The sequence below is a fragment of the Mus musculus genome, chromosome 8 (genome assembly GCF_000001635.26).
Source record: "Mus musculus strain C57BL/6J chromosome 8, GRCm38.p6 C57BL/6J".
Taxonomy (NCBI): domain Eukaryota; kingdom Metazoa; phylum Chordata; class Mammalia; order Rodentia; family Muridae; genus Mus; species Mus musculus.
The window spans coordinates 104248806-104267811 of record NC_000074.6 but is presented as its reverse complement, the minus strand read 5'-3'; the positions used below and the strand labels follow the sequence as shown (position 1 = coordinate 104267811).

Here is a 19006-nt window from a genome sequence, read left to right as displayed (position 1 = left end):
CTGCCGGTAAATATAGAAGAGATGTTGATTTCAACTGGAGTTGTAAGGTATAATCCCAGTTTTCTTTCTGTCCAAACAGCACTTTATCTCAGTCAGTCCCTGGGAGATGCTTGGATCTCACCTACTGGACAAAAAAATGCCATCTTTGTCATCTACTAAATTCTTAGATGTATTTGTATCTCTTTCCATGCTAGTCTCTCATTGAGTTTTAATTTTAAAATCTCTCTGTCCCTCCGTTCCTTCTTCCCTCCCTCCTCTGTGTGTGTGAGATCCCTGCAGGTAGACTTAAAGGGGATTGTGAGCCATCTGTGCTGAAGCCTGACCCCGGTTTAAGCCATTTCTCCAGGCAAATGGTAGGGCGGCTCACTAGTGATCCTGTTTGAGCCACTGTTCTCATTTTTCGTTTCAGACTGCCTTAGCTGTGTTCCTGCATCACACCTGTGGGCATTTCATTAGGAGTTCATCTAACTTTTAATCAATAACACTAAATTGTTATTTTAGTGTATTTTCTCCCCAGGGAAGGTTTTAAAGTTTTCTTCTTACTGGTTCTTATTTTTACTTTTCTAAATATTGATCATTGCGTGAAGATAATCATTTCCTTACTTTGTATTTTGCTTGTTTTATTTTGCTTTAGAGAAAGGGTCTCACTATGTCCTGCCTGTCCTGGAGCTCACCATGCAGCCCAGGGTGGCTTTGAACTCACAAAGATCTGTCTGCCTCTGTCTCCCAAATGCTGGGATTCAATCAAGCTGTCTGTCATTGGCTTGGCTTCTTACATTTGAGTTGACTATAGGAAAGCTTTTTAGTTTATTAATTTGCTTGCCACCCAGCTACGTTACTTTGTTGTATATGATCTCCCAATGGATTCAAGATTTGTGACTGTGCCGGTGGAAAGAAATACATCTGGCCTCCCTTCAGGTAGTCTCATTTCCTTTCCTCCATTATGATGAAGAGTTCTGGAGTGACTGTCATGCTGGAAAAGCCCTCTCTCGCTGGTAGACACCCCCTCTCTACATCATGGGAAGAACACTTGTGATGCCTTAGCTAAAGACCTTGCTGAGTTGGGCTCAGCTGTTCAGTGTTAGAACGGCAGTGAAAGCTCTTTGCTTATTTTCCAGCTCTCTCTGCCTCCTCTTCCTCCTTTTTGGGAATCAGAAACAAACGTTCATGTTTTTCACATGTTCTCAAACATAGTTTGATTTAATCTCATAAGATTTTACTCATAATATGGTGGATTAATTTAGGGGCTCTAATAGGAAATCACCCTTATTTTCCTCTTTGTGTTATATGTTTTAAAAATAAAGACGATCTTTTAAAAGAAAATATGGTAACCTTTTTTCCCGTTCTGGGATACATCCTGTGATCAGAGCACTTGCTAATCTCAGGCCTGTATATTAATCTGTATATTAATCTTTGCTTTGGTTCTGTGAGATCTCTATTGTGTTTGCTTTTTCTAAACCTGATCAAGTTTTGACATCAATGTTTGACTGACTATAAGAAAATCACTCAGGCCGGGCAGTGGTGGCGCATGCCTTTAATCCCAGCACTACAGAGGCAGAGGCGGGCAGATCTTCTGAGTTTGAGGCCAGCCTGGTCTACAGAGTGAGTTCCAGGACAGCCAGGGCTACACAGAGAAACCCTGTCTTGAAAAAGAGGGGGAAAAATCACTCAGAAGGGAATGGGGACCTAGCTCACTGGTAGAGTTTTCTCTGACAAATGCAAGTGGATTGATTCATTCTTTAGAAAGGCAAATCATCCCCAAACGCTTGCTCCTATGAAATAAAAAAGAGAGAAGGAAAAGTTCGAGCGTCATCAGGATGCTATCTTATGCTTTGAAAGCCCAGACCCTAACACCAACCCTGGGTCTGATTCACTATTTAAGAAACGTTCTAGAGATAGGATCTTTTGAGAGTTAAATAAGGAGCTGAAACCCCTTTGTTTATGTTGGAGGAGATGGTTGCAGCAGAGGGTGCACGTGGAGGTCAGATGATAATGGCAGGGGTGAGTTCTAGGAATTGCAGTCTGATCTCTGGGCGTGGACCTAGCAGGGTTTCCACACTTAGCCACCTTAGGGCCCCTTGCTTTTCCTGTTTTAAACATTGTTCCCTTTGACCATCTCTGTTTTGGGTTCAGTTTGGATCCTGAAACTTTCCTTCCCAGAAGGTTTGTGCCCCCATCCGCGGGTCCTTTCACTGTCAGGGATGCTTAGGAGCGCTCCTCCATTCTGACTTTAACTTGAATGTCTGCCTCTCTTGCCTTTGTCCTGGATTCTTGCCTCTTGTGCATTGCTTGACTAGCTCTTCTGGGTGGCAGCTCTTACTGGTTGTGCTTGCTAGTTTACGACGCTGTTATTTACTTAGTGTCTCCATTCTTCCGTTTGTGAGGGGAAACCCTAGGAAGAGGAGGGCAGGGAAACCCTTTAGTACTGAGAATTGATGTGTGTGATATTGGGCGTGGTGGATCAGTATTTAGTCCCAGCACTCTGGAGGCAGATGCAGGCAGAGATCTCTGAGTTCGAGGCTAGTCTCATAGTCTCGTCTATATAGTGAGCTCCAGGCCAGCCAGGGCTACATATGTTGGGGACAAGAAAGGACTGAAAACTGTGGCAGAGGGAACTGTGGAGACTTTGCTCAAGCAGTAACTTTGTGCTCCACTCCCGAGGCCACCCACCCTCCCTCCACCCAGCCAATCAGCTGTCAGCTCCTGCTCACCATCCTCAAGACCTTCAACATCCCATTGGCTGAGCAGCAAAAAATGCTTGATGCAGTCTCTGAATCAACTACCTTGTCTGTTGATGCTTGCAAGTACCTTGAATCCTTGAGTTGGTGGCACTTTCTCATGTTGGGTTTTTTTTGGGTTTTTTTTTGTTTTTTGTTTGTTTGTTGTTTGGTTTTTTTTTTTGTAATTTGTTGGCAATGTGATCTCTGTGCAGCGACTGCATGAACTTACTAGATGGCATGGTCCCTACTCAAGGTCACTGACTGGTTAGTGTTCCGGGTACTGAAGGTCCCTGGCTGGCTGGTGTCCCGGGTACTGAAGGTCCCTGGCTGGTTGGTGTCCCGGGTACTGAAGGTCCCTGGCTGGTTGGTGTCCCGGGTACTGAAGGTCCCTGGTGAGGTGGAGCAGAGGCAGCATACGCCTGTGAATCCGAAGGTGAGGAAGCATCCAACACTCGAGGTCGTAAAGTTGAGCGTCTGGACTCACGCCTGGACCCATCCCCGCTGGACTCACGCCTGGCGGATGCAGGATTCATGGTGGGTTCCAAGCCTCATTATGTCAGGCTGGCCCTGCACCTCCGGTTGGCTGGGTGGCCGCAGGGCGATGGCCCCCTGGGAAACTGTCTTCAACGGCTGCTGGCAGTCTATCCCGCGTGCACCTGTTTTTTGATGGCTGCTGCCTAGCCTAGCAATCTGCTGTCCTCGTTGTGGGAAAATGGCGCCATGCCTAGCTTGAAAACTCAAGACCCAGCAACCACATGCACAGGAGCTGCTGCCAGCCAACCCAGAGAAAAGGGGTTCTGGGGTTATTTGGGGGTATGTATAGTGTCTATAGGGCATGGTGCAAAATCCATGAAAGCAGAGGCCATTCCACATCCCAGTCTACGACCACTGCAGTAAAACACCCCACAAGAGATGTCCAAATGTGCCTGGGGTTAAAATGAGGCACTACTACATCTCCTCAGTGTGGGGCCAACCCAGGAGCTGTCTATGGTGGCCCATTTCCTCTCTTGCCTCAGCCAAAGTTGTCCCTCAAAAGCCGTCTTTGGGGGCAGCACCACTTCTCTAGTACCCTCTGACCCCAGCAGTTCCACAGAGATGTCATCTCAGCGCAAGCCAGCTCAGGCCAGGAAGGACTTTCCACCCTAACCCATGGGCCAGATGCAGGGGGAAGGGGGTGAAAAATGCTACCAATCTCTGAACAAGAAAACCTATCAATTCTTGAGTACCCCAAGCTCATGACTTGAATCTGTCCAGAGAAGCTCTGCCCCCTCAGAAATCCTATATAAGCACTGCCCCTTTGTCCCAATCTGTGCTGCCCGCTCCGGCAGCTATCCCTGGATTCACAGCTATACACCATGGGCCTCCCAATAAATCTCTTTCATGAGATTTTCTTCTTGGTGTGACACTCTCCTTGGAGGAGCCATGAAGGAAAAAAGTAATGAAGAGAAGGAGAGTGGCTGAGGGTCCTGCGCTCAGCTGGGGATCTCCTCCCTGGGGCTGGACGGCCTCTGCTGAGGTGGCTCCTTGTAGAGGTATGTGGTTCCTGAATTCCTGTGTCTCAGGATGCCTTTCCATTCTCTAGCTTGGGTCAAGTTGACATGAAACTAGCCGGCACTCACATGGAAAGGAGATCTGCAGAAAATATATGGATGTATAAATAATTAGTTTAATAAGTAGTAAAAAATAAGTACAAAATTATTCTCTGTCATCGATGTCATTAGTAGACTTTTTCTGATAAGGTTGACGTGGACGAAACCGAAGTTTCTGGCACATAAGGGCACAGTCGGCAATAGTACATGTTACTGTCAGGAAACCAAACACCTGCAAACAGAGACACTGTCGTCAGTTTCTGGCAAGTAAATTCTCAGTCATCTGCCCAATGGATTCCTTTCCTTCCCAGGTAGGGAGCTTGCTCTCTGTGCTACCATCCAACACCAGAGTGGGAAGGGACGCGGGGTTTTCCCCATAGCCACTCAGAGTAAAGGACAAGACAACTGCAGTGAGCAGAACTCACTGCCCCTGAGGTGGAGTGCAAGTTGCCTCTCCATCTTGATTTGCACTGGCTTGTTTGCTTGTGTGCATTGCGTGCATATGTGGATGTGTGCACTCATGAGTTCTTTAAAGCCCTACTGACCATATTTAGCTATCAACCCCCTCCCCCAGCCCCCATTTCTCTCTCCAGTAGTCAGCTCTTTGCTTTTTCTATCACCAGACTCATCTGGGGAAAGAGCTGGTGCTGGCAGCAGCTGGAGATTAAGTCCCGGGGACCATAGTTGGGATGCAACTTTTGTAGAAGTGGAGCGACAGGAATCTCCAGAGTGAGCTTTCAAAGGCTGGGCACACATTTGTGTAGGGCAGAGGAGTTGAGACAGGCCCGAGGAAAATGACACTGAGCTGAAGGGAAAGTGAGCTAACTGCAGTTCCCATGCCAGAGAAAAGTGGCTACCCCCTCTCCTCTGGGCTGGGCAGCACTCCACTAATGGCTTACCTAGAGCTGGCTGCATCCCTTGACAGATCATTGCTATTCTATGTTCTTTTGGGGAGAAAATAAAATCCTTGAAATTCAGTTGTGTATTTTACAGTCAGAGTTTGTCTCAAGTCATATTAGTCCCATCCCCTCTGCTCAGTAGCCACACAGCCATGGGCCACTCTGCTGGGAAAGGACTCCACGCTGTCATCATTTAAGCAATGAGTAAGTGGGAGAACAGAAAGGCACATGAATTGGAGTCCTGTGACTGGCTCATCTTTTAAAAGAGTAGACAGACAGGACTGTCTTTAGAACAACTTGGGAGGTTGGTATTTCAGCATACCTCCTATCTAGAAAGCTTCCCTAGTCTCCCAGGAAGTTGCTTAGTGCCGACATGAGTTGAAGTCCAGGGTTCTGACAGTCATGGCAGAGCAAGGTCAGTTCTATGTGGCCCTTGCTGAGGGAGAACAAGAAAGTAGGAAGGAAGATGTTTTTAAGTCAGCACTCTAGATCAGAGCCTAGGAAAGGCAGATGGCCAAACCTCAGGAGAAAAGCAGGTGGAGGTGGAGTGAGCTCACTGTGGGCTTGTCGGTCTAAGCCGACTTGCTTCTCTCTAGGCAGTACTCAGAATAGCTCTTGGTTTGCAAGGCTTCCTACCATATCCCTTGCAGTAAGGGAATCTGTTAAATTGCATCTGTAGAGTTATGGGAATAGTCTGTCTCACCTAACACTGCTAGATGGATCCTTTCAAAAGGAGAACTATGAAATGATCACGCTTCCTTTCTAACATCAGGTTTTTTAGAGCTAAGCGTGGTAGCCGATTTTAGCAGATTCTCTCTGTCAGATTGTATAGCCCTGTAAGAAACATGCAGGGATCTCCATGTTTGGCAGATTTCAGTATGAAACCCTGTCTATTTATGCTAATCAGGGAATGTATCCGCTCACACAAACTATAAAGCCAGTAGGTACTGTAGGCCAGTCCAGGATCATGTCAGATTTCCAAATTAATTTGCATTTTGATCCAGCTGGAAGAAACCTGGAAGACTTCTACTTACCCCTCCAAGGATTGTCTTTGTTGAGGTTTCTGGTATTAGAGCCAACACAGACACAATGAGCATGCATAATGCTGTTACCATTGAGTTAATAACATCCTAAGAACACAGAATGGAGAAGTCAGCTTGTTGTCAAAGACTGCAAATACAGCTGAGAGCCTGGCAGAGCTCTGGATTAGGAATTCCATGGGGTCTGTAGGGGATCAATTCCAACAAGTACTGCTCAAAAAGTAAAAATAAAAATATAAAAATAAAAAGCTGGGAGCAATTCCCTAAAAATATTTTTAAGCTTGTTTTATTTAATTTTGCAGACATCAATGTCTTTTAGGAAAGTAAAATATTATGGTAAAATAATTCCTATAATTGCTCTACGATCTACCTCGAGGGCCTCTTAGAACACATGACTTTATTTAATTATTTAAGCACTTATATATATGTTTCACTTAACATAGATATAGCTAGAGGGAGAAATCCTCTGGTTAGGAAAGATAGATAATTATGTAGAAGTTTTATAGAGAATTCCTTAGGAAGCTGGAATGCTTATTTTTTTAATAGGCAATATGATAAATTTGCTGTCAAATTTGTTTCTAAGATGCCATTAACAAACATGAAGCCATTAACAAACATGGTGGATCATAACTTTAATTCCAGCACACAGAAGTTTGATGTCAGCCTGATCTACTTGGTGTCCCAGGCCAGCTAGTGCCACACAGTGAGACCCCATTTTAAGACAAACAAACACACACACACACACAAACAAACAAACAGAAAACAAATCCTATCTCTCACCCTTAACTGAAAATAGCACACATTTAAACTGATCATTTCCAGGATAAGCCTTCTCTACATTTGTCATGCAGTAGCTTGCCAATTGTTATTTCTTCTAATCACTTCTCCAAAATGAAGCATTTTGACATGAGCAAGTTACATTTCTTGCTTGATGTGGATTGTCCGAAATTAAATTGTCTTCAACATGCAATAGTCTATGGAGGCTTTCAATAAGCAGGCAGGGAGGAAGTCATGAAGACATAGTAGATTCCAAAAGAAAAGTAGTTAATTAAGAGGAAAGAGCTTTGCTTTAAGGAAGGAAAAATGTTGCAGTGGCTAATGAGACTGGATGTCTTGGGTAAACTCCCCTTGGCTGGATGCTTGGCTTCAGGGCCGCAAGCCCCACCCCAGCCAGCAGCTGCAATAGCTACAAGTCAGGCTGTAACTGGCTTGGTACAAAAGTACTATTCTAGGGAGTGCACAGAACCTCGGGGCTGGGGAGGGCAGGATGAGATATGCTTTATGTCTGAATACCTCTGCTCACCACAGGAAGTTTAGAATATTGTGATTGTTTATTTTTGGGTTTTGAGCCAGGGTTTCAGGCTGTAGCCCAGGCTGGTCTGGTACTCATCCTGTAGCTCAAATGGATTTCCAGCCCCAAGGCCCCCTGCTTCAGTCTCCTGCATGCTGAGACAGTAGGTGTGAGCCTGCACACCCAACTTGAAACACTGTCTTTACATGGAAAACTAAAAATGCAACCAGGCATGGTGGGATACCCTTTAACTTTGGCACTCAGGAGGCAGAGGCACACAGATCTCTAGGAGGTCCAGGGTATCCTGGTCTATATAGTGAGTTCTAGGACAGCCAGGGCTAGAGAGACCCTGTCAGAAAACAAAAATAAAAAGAAATCCCCAAATTCCAAATATGCTGTGCAGCAGGAAGCAAACTTAATGCCAAGAAAGTGGAGATTTCATATAGTCATTTTCATATAGTCATTTTGAACCTCAGAGCCCTTTAATGCTAGCGAGTGTCTGATCACTCTCCTGCTTACTGGGCAGCGGCTCCAGGATTGCTACCTCTATCTGTAGAATTCCTATAGGAAATAGGAAATTAGAGCAGTGGTGGCCTCTTGGTTATAAGTTGTCTTCCTTTCACGCCTGGCCTCACAGTCTTCCTAGTACTTGCCAATCATGGCGAGCCACTCTGAAGAGAGCCTACTAGGGCCTTTCTATGATTACAGCCAGGGATGGGGGGTGAGGTTTGCACATTTTAGTACTTTTCTTTTTGTCTATGTGACAATTTTCACTATTCCTGTATTGTTTCGGTCAGTGACACTTGGGCTCCTTGGTTCCCTCCCTGCCTTTCTTGGCCGGTTCTCTTCACTTCCTACATTCGTTCTGAGCTCAGTACCAGCACTTCAGCTCTTATTCTCCACCAAAGCTGGTGATGTCGTCAACATTTTCACTCGAAGACGCCACCAGGCTCTCTTTAGCCTATTCTCCTCCCTCAGTAGGTGGGTAAACACTCCTCCAAGGTCGGTATTTACACTGGGGAAGCTGAGGCAGGATGACTGAAAGTTGAAGGCCAGCCTGGGCTGCAGGGTGAGTTCATGGCCAATTTGGGCAACACAGTTTGCTCAAAGACCTTGTTTCAAAATTAACAGTAAAAAGAGGGCTGGAGATGTAGCTCAGTGTTTAACATGCAAGTGGCGGTAGAAAAACTCCCCAGTAGAGTATCCATGACAGTTGTGCAGAAAGCAGATGTTGCATCCAGTCATAAGTTGTAGGAACTTCATTAGAGAACTCCTGTCTCTCCGCCTATAGCTATAATCTTAGTCCATACCATTATCATTTTACAGCTGGATTATGACAACGGCCTAAATGATCTCTTTAAACTAAACCACTTCTAGTTGGGCCTTATTTTTAACCTGTATTGTGCTATCATTTTGAGACAGGGTTCCCCTTCATCGCTCTGTGTAGCCAAGAATGACCTTCAACTTCTGATCTTCCTGCCTCCGCCGCCTGAGATGCTGAGGATAGGTGTGTGCTCGCATGGTTGGTTTATGCTATTCAAGGGATCAAATCGAGGGATGTATTCATGCGTGGCAAGCACTCTTCCAACTGAATTACACACCTCCAGCCTGAAACGCTCATCACTTGCTTCCAATGATGGTTCCAGAAGGTACCATTTAAAAGCATGCTCCTGGTTTGAGAACAGCTCCGAAGTCTCCTCTCCTTAGTTAGCAGCTTGGGTATAAGCACGTCAGAATCCAAGAGGACATGACAAGTGCAGTGGAGGAAGAGGGGGCAGCTTCCTGTTTAGCCAAAGAAGGGATGGAGAGTCGGGGGGCGCACAAGGCAGACCAGGAGAGACGAGGTTCTGGGATGTGACTTGGGAGAGAAGAGGTAAAAATTAAGCTGTGTTTTACTTTGCTTTGTTTTTTGTTTTTGTTTTTTTCTAGAACTAACTTTGCAATCTCTTGCTGAAGGGCCACCTAGACCTCACCCGATGATTTCCATTTGTCTGTTTTGACAGCTGTGGTAGCCACTGGAACAGTTGATGGTGCAAGCGTCCTCGATGGTGTGAGTGGGTCTCTTGACTCGTGTGCCTGCTCTTGGGACTCTTTTCCTCCCGTTGAGTTGTCATGTCCAATTTCAATATGATAGCTTTTGCTTCCACTTATTATATTTATTTTGTCATGCTTGGTTGTTATCTCTTAGAAGTGTATTCTTTTCTAATGAGAGACAGAAACAGAGTGAATCCAGAAGGAGGGGAGTTAGGGAAGAACTCGGAGCAGCAGAGGAAGAAGAAACTATAATCAGAATATATTGTATGAGAAAAGGATCTTTCTTTTGTTTTTTTCTTTTTTTGTTTTTTGAGACAGGGTTTCTCTGTGTAGCCCTGGCTGTCCTGGAACTCACTCTGTAGACCAGGCTGGCCTCGAACTCAGAAATCTGCCTGCCTCTGCCTCCCGAGTGCTGGAATTAAAGACGTGCACCACCACGCCCGGCTTATTTTTAATAAAAGAAAAAAAGCAGAAAGAAGTGGGGGGGGGCCAAAAGTTAAAAACATGCTCTAATTTATTAACATGGTTCATGGCTCTAAATCTAAATTTCTTTAGGACATTCATACTTAAGAGAATTCTTCAAATGGAAAGGTCAGCCATACCTACTGGTACAAACAATAAAGAGAATTTATGTTCTGTGGGTATCCTGAATCCCTGAGAGCATCCCCCAAGCTTGGATTGATTAGCAGTGAGCAGAGATCACCTTAAATATTTAGGAGATCCAAGTAGTTGACTAAGGTGTCTTCCTAAGGCAGGAAAGGTAGTTAAGGTTTAAGGTTGAAGTTCATCACTTACAAGCAAAGGCCAAAAGAAAGATCTCATTATCTTGTCAAGTCCACACGTGTATAAGACTAGGAAACAGAAAATAACGGTGACTTCAAACCCAGTGATGACGATATATGGTTCAGGGGCTTGTCCCACGATGAAAAAGATCATAGATGTCACAGTTACCACCTAGCAGAAGAAAACAAAGACTTAGTCATTGATCATACAATGGGTTTAGTTCCTATGGGGAGGTTGGGTGCATGTGTGGTACTGGGGGTTGGATCCAGGGTCTCAGGTAGTGAGTGCTGTACCATGAAGTTACACATATCCCTAGCCCCCAAATGAGGTCTAAAACCAATAAGATTTCTGTCACACATTGTAGAAAGGAGAGGCATGGCTAACGTGGGTACTGAGTCCTGCTTGTGGTTTAGAGGACTAAGTGACCTGTTCAAGTGCAGCTAATCACTGCACTGTGCTCTCAGGTCTGTCCCCTCCAATTGTCTCCTCTCCCTCTCGGTCTGCCCTCCTCGGCCAGCTCATCTCTTCGTCTTCCTCTAAGACATCTAGGTTGTCTTCTGTAAAACACTCCTCCCAAAGCCCTTTCCTTTCACCTCTTCCCCAGACAAATCCTATTCTGTTCTGCTTGTTTGTTGGTTTTCTGCTTCTTGCTGCTTCTCAAAAACATCTGCATCCTGGCTGCCTGAATTCTTCACCATCCACTCCCTCATAACTCCTTAACGCTCAGTAATCTGCAATCTCCTATTGGACTTCAGTTGAATGTTGCCGTGAGGGGCAAGATGAAGGGGAGGGTGGGAGTGGCAGAGGAGGAGGAGATGGATAGAAACATTGTCAGAAGCAAAAATAAACCTGTGTGCATTTTCATGTAAGTCCTCTTACTAAATACATTGCCATTAGAATTAAGGGACAGCTGAAGTCTGGAAACAACCTAAATGACACCCAGAAGTGAATGGATAAAGAGCATGTGATCAGAGCTGGGATGCAGCTCAATGATTGGTGTGAGAGGTCACTAACTTAGCACATGTGATGGCCTTTGTTAATTCCCAGAAACACATGGACGTGCACATGCATACACATACCACATACATACATGTATACACCCACACACAAAAACATACATATACGCATGTACACACACACACACACATACTCAAGTGCATACATGCATGAAAGGCAGGGGAATAGGTCTATCCATAATGGAATGTTAGGAACAAAAAATTTGAAGTATTAATATGGATATACTATTGACATATGACATCGATGACTCTCATAATTAGATGGATGAAAGATGACAAGATGAGTATACATCATGCTATTTATAGAAAATTCTAGGAAGTAAAAGGTCATCTGCAGTTACAGAAAAAGCTTATTTATACAAAACAGAACTAAATTTTATAGAAAATATAGTTACAGAGAGCACATGAGTGGACCCCTGGGGCTAGAGTAGGCAGGAAGAAGGGATTATCGTGGCCATGAGGAACATTTTAGGGGTTTGGGAGCCAATCATGTGCCACTTAACAAATAGATCCACTCTGGGAAATACGGTGAGTGATTTTGTCGTGCAAGTTATCATAAAAATACAGATACTAAGATGGCGCTGATATCACCAGGTGACATCGTCTCATGGGACTGCTGATATATAAGCAATCAGCCCATACCTAAGAAAGTTTGCCAGGCATGACTGTATTGATTACCCTGATTATGGTGATAATTTCATTGGTTATATCTGTGTCCAATTGATCCAATGACACACACACTGGAAATGCAAGTGTCTTTCCCATCAACTATGGCAACACGACCTTCTAAAACATAAATTTGTTCACATCCTTTGTCTATTTAAAATTCAAGTCTACATTTTCTCTATTATATAGTCCCCCTTTCACCATGTGTCTTGTATCTCAAAGTCAGCTACCATTTACTGTAGCAAAAATTCGCCTCTCAATTTGTCCATGAAAATTCCAGTGGTCACTTCCCAGGCCTCATTTACTTCTGTTCCCCCTGGTGTTTAATGCAGCTGATCACAGCCTCAAGTTTCTTCACTTAGCACCCAGGACACCCTGACTTATCTTCTTCTACCTCCCTAACAACTCCCTCCCACTCTTTGCATGTTCTCCCTGCCCTGCCTTTACTGCTCACAGACTGCTAGAGTTCACACATCCCCTTGTATCTTCTATTAAATTTCTTTCTTCATGACTCCACCCACCACTTGACTTTCAATACGACCATCTCTCACCCAAATCCAGCTCTATCCAGTTCAGTTTCGCTACTCATGGCTCTCACAGGTATCTCTAATCTACTACTGCATTCAAAGCTGCCTGCTCCTCCTCCCACACTTGCTTCTCCTGCAGGGCTTCTGATACCAGTGTGTCGCACCTACACTTTTTCATATGTGTAGGCCCCTAAATTCCCAAATACCAGGACTAAAGGCAAGTATCACTGTGCCTGGTCAAAATGCAAAAATGTTGACTGCTGTGTGTGACAGCTGACCTTTGATGGTTTAATGTGCACAAACTTTTGCTTCATGTATGAAATCACTAAAAACACTGTCTACTACCCCGCAGGCTATGTGTACGAGGTATCCATAAAACGTAAATCAATTCTGTATTTAAAGTCGGGTTCTATCTTCGAGATATCTCATTACACACTTGTAGATACTCCAAATATCCTAGACAGTGCTGGTCTTAAGCATTTGGGATAGGAAATCTGTAGATCCCTGATCTGACTATTTGCTATTTGCTGCGCACTCAGTCACCCGACCCTTGCTTGCTTGGCGTGTCTTGCAGCGATGAGCTGTAACCCTGGTACATTCCCGCCTCATTTACTTCACATCACTGGCTTTTTCTATTCACAACGTATTCTCATCACTAGCACTCCGTCTCACTTAACTCTGACCGATACCATCCCAGCAAAGTCTAACCCCAAGACTACAATCTGAAACCTTTGTCAAACTCCTCCTCCTCCTCCTCACGTTCCGTTCTCTGCCTTTTATTTCTCTTATCCCCTAGCACTTAGGCTTAAGATGCCAGGTAATGCACTGGGCTTGACTCTGCTGCCCTATCTCCCATCCCAATATGTAAATGTCTTGTTCACTGCGGACAGCAGGCATTCAGTAAGTGCTTGTTGGATGAGTACACGAAGCACCAAACTTCTTATTGTTCAGAGCAGAGATTCTTAAGGTTTTCTTACTAGCCTTCATTCACGTGGGTTCTTTTGGGAAATTTTCTTCTGGTATATGTCTCGCTTCTGTATCCTACCTTTATCCTATCACATATAGTACCCCTTTGCTTTCATGTTTGTGTCCTGGACTAAATGGAAGCATTCTATGAGGCAAGAACTTCTGTTCTGTGCCTGGCATAGAGGTGCATGCATTTAATCCCAGCCCTTGGGAGGCGGAGGCAGATCTCTGAGTTTGAAGCCAGCTTGATCTACAGAGTGAGTTCCAGGACAGTCAGGGTTACACAGAGAAACCCTGTCTCAAACAAACAAACAAACAAACAAACCACAAAAACAAGGGGCTGGAGAGATGGCTCAGTGGTTAAGAGCATTGACTGCTCTTCCAGAGGTCCTGAGTTCAATTCCCATCAGCCACACAGTGGCTCACAACCATCTGTAATGGGATCTGATGCCCTCTTCTGGTGTGTCTGAAGACAGCTACAGTATACTCACATTAAATAAATAAATAAATAAATCTTTAAACAACAACAATAACAACAAAACCACTACCACACCCCCCAAAAAAAGAAAGAAAAAAGAGAAATTTTGTGGTTGGTGACATGGCTCAGTCAGTAAAGCACTTGTTGAATAGTATAACACTAATATTAAAAACAACAACAAACAAACAAACAAAGAAACAAAAACAAACAAAAAGCCAAAGCCGGACATGATAGAACACCCTAACTCTGCCTGTTATCCTTGTAATCCTACCATTGTGGAGTTGGAGACTGTTTGCTGGCCAGCCTAACCTAATTGGTAAGCCCAGGCCAATGAGAAACCCTGTCTCAAAAGCCAATGTGGGTGGCTCCTGAAGAGTCACATATTTTGGTGACTAAATATAAAAGTTTTATGATTCAGGGATTTCTGTCTTGGTAACTAAATGGAAGAATTCTGTGAGTTAGGAATCCACTTTTGTCTTGGTTGCTCTTTCTTCCAGCTACCAGCCCAGAAGCTGGAACACATTAAATAGTCACATCGTGTACAGCTTTGTGTCTCAGGTGTGCAGCACCCATGGTGGCCAGAAGAGGGCATCCTATCTCCTGGAGCTGGAGTTAAACAGTTGGCCAGGAGCAACTCAACATGGGTACCAGAAGTTGAACACTCGTTCTCTGTCAGGGCAGTAGCTGTGGCACTGAGCCATTACCCAGTCTCTCACACTGAGTAGAGCGGTAATATCAGGGCTGGAGATTTGACTCAGTGGTTAAGGGCATATATTGCTCTGGCAGAGGGCTTGGATTTGTTTTCCAGCATCCCATGGTGGTTCACAACCATCCATAACTCTGCTGCCAGGAGATCTGATGCCCTCTTTTGACCTTCAAAGGCACCAAACACTCGTGTGGTGCATATAAATACAGGCAGGCAAAACACTCTCACATAAACGGAATAGATCTAAAATAAATAAATAAAGCAAGCAAGCATCTGGGTGGTTGGGTGGTAGAGACAGATGAAATGCTTGTGAGTTTTTCAAGACCAGCCAAAGACATGCTATGCGAACCTGTTAAAACCCAAATGGGGCTGGAGAGACAGCTCAGCGGTTAAGAGCACTGACTGCTCTTCCAGAGGTCCCGAGTTCAATTTTTAGCAACCAGTTGGTGTGGCTCACAACCATCTGTAATGGGATCTGCTGCCAGCTTGTGGTGTGTCTGAAGACAGCTACAGTGTACTCACATAAAATAAATAAATCTTTAAAAAAAACAACAACAACCCAAAACCAAAAAAAAACAAAACAGAACAAAAAACAAGTTATATTAAACTTAAACTCCTCCCCCCTCCCCAACTATCTATCTGTTTCAATGTTCTGGAGCTAATGTAAAACTCCAGGTGGCCAGTCACCTTCTTGATTAAATAAGGCAAAGGTAACCTCTCCCTCTGCTCCAGAGTCTTTTTCTGAATGTCTCATATGAATCATAATTTGGAGCTACCTCTCCGAATCACGGATTTCTGACACGGGGAAGGTTTCCTATGCAATTAATTTTCCTCATTCACTTGAAGTTTGAATCTCCTTTACAACATCCTCTTTAGTGCCCACCCGTGCCTTCTGTAGTCAGGGAAATACTGTCTTCTCTGGCGGTCATTTAAGTTTGTCGCCCCTTCAATATAATAAACTCTTCGTGTTATGTGGAAACGTTACCCTTGGAACTTTTAACCATCTCATTTCAGCTCTCCAAATTTTTTGAACGGCTTAACTTTTCTTTGAGTTTTCTTACATTCCTTTTAATATGGTAGTTCAGTGAAAACCAGGGCTTTTAGGTATGGTTGAGGAGAAAGTTGTATTGTAGGTATGACGGAGGATACAGTCAGAGGTATCTGGAAGTGGTCAGATTGAATTGAGCCATGAGAGGAGAGGGCAGGGGAGAGAGGAAGAGGAAGAGAGGGGGACGGGGAGAGGGAGAGAATCAAGAGGACCAGGAGAGGAGAGTGTGTGTTGGGGGAAGGGGGTGGGGTACCAAGAGAGTCTGCAGAGATGGCCAGTTTATATGGAAATGAGAAGCTGGGAGAAGGGAAATGAATCCCAGCCTCTGGGCTGGAGAGGTTTAAGGTAGGGGCGGGGTGAGAAGTTCTGGGAGGAGCTACAGGTACAGAGTGAACCCAGTCCCTGGCCGTTTGTACTTCTCTAACGAGCTGAGAACATTACCCTTTAATAATGATCTCCTTTCTCCAAAGTGCTGTCCAGAACAGACTGCAATGCCCCTGTTAGGGCTTGGAGCCCTAATACGGGCAGTTTCCTCTTTGCTCTCGCTCTGGGTTGTATCCGCTCTAAGTTCGGTAACATCCAATGTCCGACTTACAGTAAAAGACCACCAACTTAAAAAAAAAATCTTAAAAAAATATTTATGACTTTTGAGTGGTGAGACTATACAGCGCCTGGTCTGGTAGAGGTTATCACCAAGTTCGTAAAACAAGTGAAGGGTTTTCGGATAGACCCATGGGCGTGTCCCTACATCATCTGAAGGAGGAAGCCACTCTACCCTATAGTTCTTCTCCGGTCGAACTGAGCCACAGAGCAATCAATGCCTTGCGTCTGGAAAGGCGTGGCTGGAAACCAGGTGGCCGAGCAAACGCTGCTCCAGGCTTCCGAACCCAGTCTTCTCTACCCCGGAGCACTCCTGACTACCGACCGCCCTGCATTCCCGCCCTGGTCCTCACCAACCGCAGGAACTTCACAAAGCATTTCAGAGTACAGCAGAAGGGCCGACGGCTTACGACCGGCCGTGGAGTCTCCATCTTGCCCACAGACCCAACAGTCACGCCTCTCTTTCAAGCCTTCTCGATTAATGGCTCTTTCCAGGACTCGCGCCACCAGCTCAACTGCCGGGGCTGGGCCTGCGGCACCGCGCTCAGGCCAAGTCCGGGCGCGCCTGCGCACTAGCGCGGGCCGCCCACTGGCTCCGCCTCCTGGTCTCTTAAGTTCCTAACTCTTGCTGACACCTGTCTAGCCTAACCCAAGCCAGGTCCCCACCACTGCTCCTCTGCCCTGGAGCTTTCCTGTGGAGAAGCACTGTTGGAGTAGGCGAGAAAAACCCAAGAATGCCAGCCCAGCCTCTTCGCCATTTGAGCATCTCAAATGCCACCTCCTTAGGATTTCCCTTGGTTACCTTGTCTAGTCATTCCTCAGCATTTTTTTTTTTTTTTTTTTTTTTTTTAGATCCCATCCAGATTACAAGTATAATATCCCCCAGGAAAACGTTGATTCACTGGTAGTAAGTTAGACTTAGGCAAGAGAAGTTCCGATGTTCTGTTAGTCTGGTTGACCACGGATAATGAAAATGTATAGTTTTATTTAAAAACTAAAAGGCTACAAGAAAGGAATTTGGCCGTTTTCAGCACAGAAATTATTCCGAAGAGACAGACTTATCCTGATATGAATATCACACAATGTGCACATGTAATAAAACATCCAATGGTATCTTGTAAATAAATACAATTATGTATCAGTTAAAATAAAAAATATAAATTCTATAAAGCAAGGATCTGTCTGCTTCTCTGCTCGAAGGGTCCCCATGGTCTGGGCCACTCATCAATAGCTATAGAATATATAGCCTGAACTTATGGCCTGGCCCTGTTAGTCTGTCCTTGCTCTCAGAACGTGCAAGCCTGTCTCTAGAGTACTTTTCGCCTCCCACTGCTGTTAGTTGTCCCACAGTTTATAAAGTGCTCCGGTGTAGCCAGGACAAACCATCTTGGAGCATTTCATGATGATAGACACAGGAAGAATATGTCACTTCCATTATGTGAATTAAGTCTCATGATTTCTTTTGGAGAACTGAATAACCACCCGTCCTAGTTTGCTTCTCTGTGATAAAACAAACACTGACCAAAAGCAATTTGGGGGAAGAAAGGGTTATTTGGCTTACAGGAGGGAAGACAAAGTAGGAACTCAAGGCTGGAACCGGAGGCAGAAGAAGCAGAAGCAGAAGAACTAAGAGTGTTTATCAGCTTCAGTAGTTCTCTGGTTTGCTCATTCATAAAGACCCGCAGCTCACCTGCCCAGGGACAGCATTGCCCATAGCAAGGAGGCAAAAAACAAAAACAAAACAAAACAACAACAACAACAAAACCCCTCCTTCATCAATTAGCAACAGGAATATGCTCCACAGACATGCGCACAGGCCAATCTGCCGCAGCCAGTTTCTCAATTGAGGCTCCCTTTCCCGAGGTGTTTCTAGTTTGTGTTGCCTTGGTAAGAATTAACTAGCCCACAACCCCAGTCCATTTAGATCTCTTTGGATCCTGCCCATCTAAGATCTGTTCATTTGGCTGAATCTGATCAACAGTTACCAACAATCTCACCCCAAGACGCTCACACACACACACACACACACACACACACACACACACACAACTGTCGACTTTGAATTTGAAGATTTTATTTGCCTTTACTAGGTGCCTAGCAAATAAACAGGAAGCCCTGTTAGGGTGATGGCTTTTTTGTTACAGATCTAAAAGAGTAAAACAAAACCCAGAAAATGTCTTTCTTCATTTTGCCCAAGACGACTGCCAGCATCTTGCCACCTGGAAGAAGTGGAAATCTTCTTTACACGCATTGTAACTGCCCATATACAGTCAAGGCGGCAACATCTGGGCTTATTGGTCTTGAATGGGTGAATTATAGTACCCAAGCTTATTTTTGCTTACAAGTTGGCCTTACATGCTTTTTTTCTTATCCCTTTTTTGTTCATTCAGGGGAGATATTCGTTATGCTTTCCCGAGGAACATTAAAATCCAAACGTTGAAAATGTCAAAGACTGTAACATTTGGGAACAATGGCTTTCACGGCCCTCTCACCTGTGTCCCTCACACTGTTTTTTGTGATGGTGGGGATTAAACCTAGGAGGGCCCTTTGAAGCCCAAGGACAAGCTTGGAAAATGTTCCCAAGTTTGACAAGGTCTACTTGCAGAGTATTTTCGAAGGAAAATACAGGACATCCTGAGTAGG

General features: G+C 44.7%; 1 protein-coding gene across 7 annotated transcripts; it reads right to left on the bottom strand.

Moving 5' to 3' along the window:
• Positions 1 to 1801: 1801 nt before the first annotated feature.
• Cklf (chemokine-like factor) lies at positions 1802 to 16951 on the bottom strand. Of its 7 annotated transcripts, NR_104433.1 has the most exons (5): positions 16717 to 16951; positions 10369 to 10527; positions 6243 to 6338; positions 5531 to 5644; positions 4365 to 4541 (listed from the first exon to the last, which is right to left on the bottom strand). NR_104433.1 is itself a non-coding variant. In XM_030243826.1 (4 exons), the coding sequence occupies exons 1-4, from the start codon at positions 16792 to 16794 to the stop codon at positions 4299 to 4301; spliced, it is 387 nt and encodes a 128-aa protein (XP_030099686.1). In that variant the 5' UTR covers positions 16795 to 16942; the 3' UTR covers positions 1802 to 4298. The 7 variants fall into 7 exon arrangements, 5 of the variants coding, with proteins under 5 accessions (XP_030099686.1, NP_001032930.1, NP_083571.1 ...); XM_030243826.1 differs by lacking the exons at positions 4365 to 4541; positions 5531 to 5644 and adding an exon at positions 1802 to 4352 and having other exon boundaries at positions 16717 to 16942; NM_029295.3 differs by lacking the exon at positions 5531 to 5644.
• Between the last annotated feature and the right edge of the window lie 2055 nt (positions 16952 to 19006).

Excerpts from the sequence above, each read along its gene's own strand:
- Cklf (NM_029295.3), bottom strand. The coding sequence starts at position 16,794 with ATGGAGACTCCACGGCCGGTCGTAAGCCGTCGGCCCTTCTGCTGTACT. Across the intron at positions 6,339-10,368 it reads CTTTCTTTTGGCCTTTGCTT|GATGTTATTAACTCAATGGT; the intron begins GTAAGTGATGAA and ends CTGTGTTCTTAG. Across the intron at positions 4,542-6,242 it reads CAAAGACAATCCTTGGAGGG|GTGTTTGGTTTCCTGACAGT; the intron begins GTAAGTAGAAGT and ends CTCTGTTTGCAG.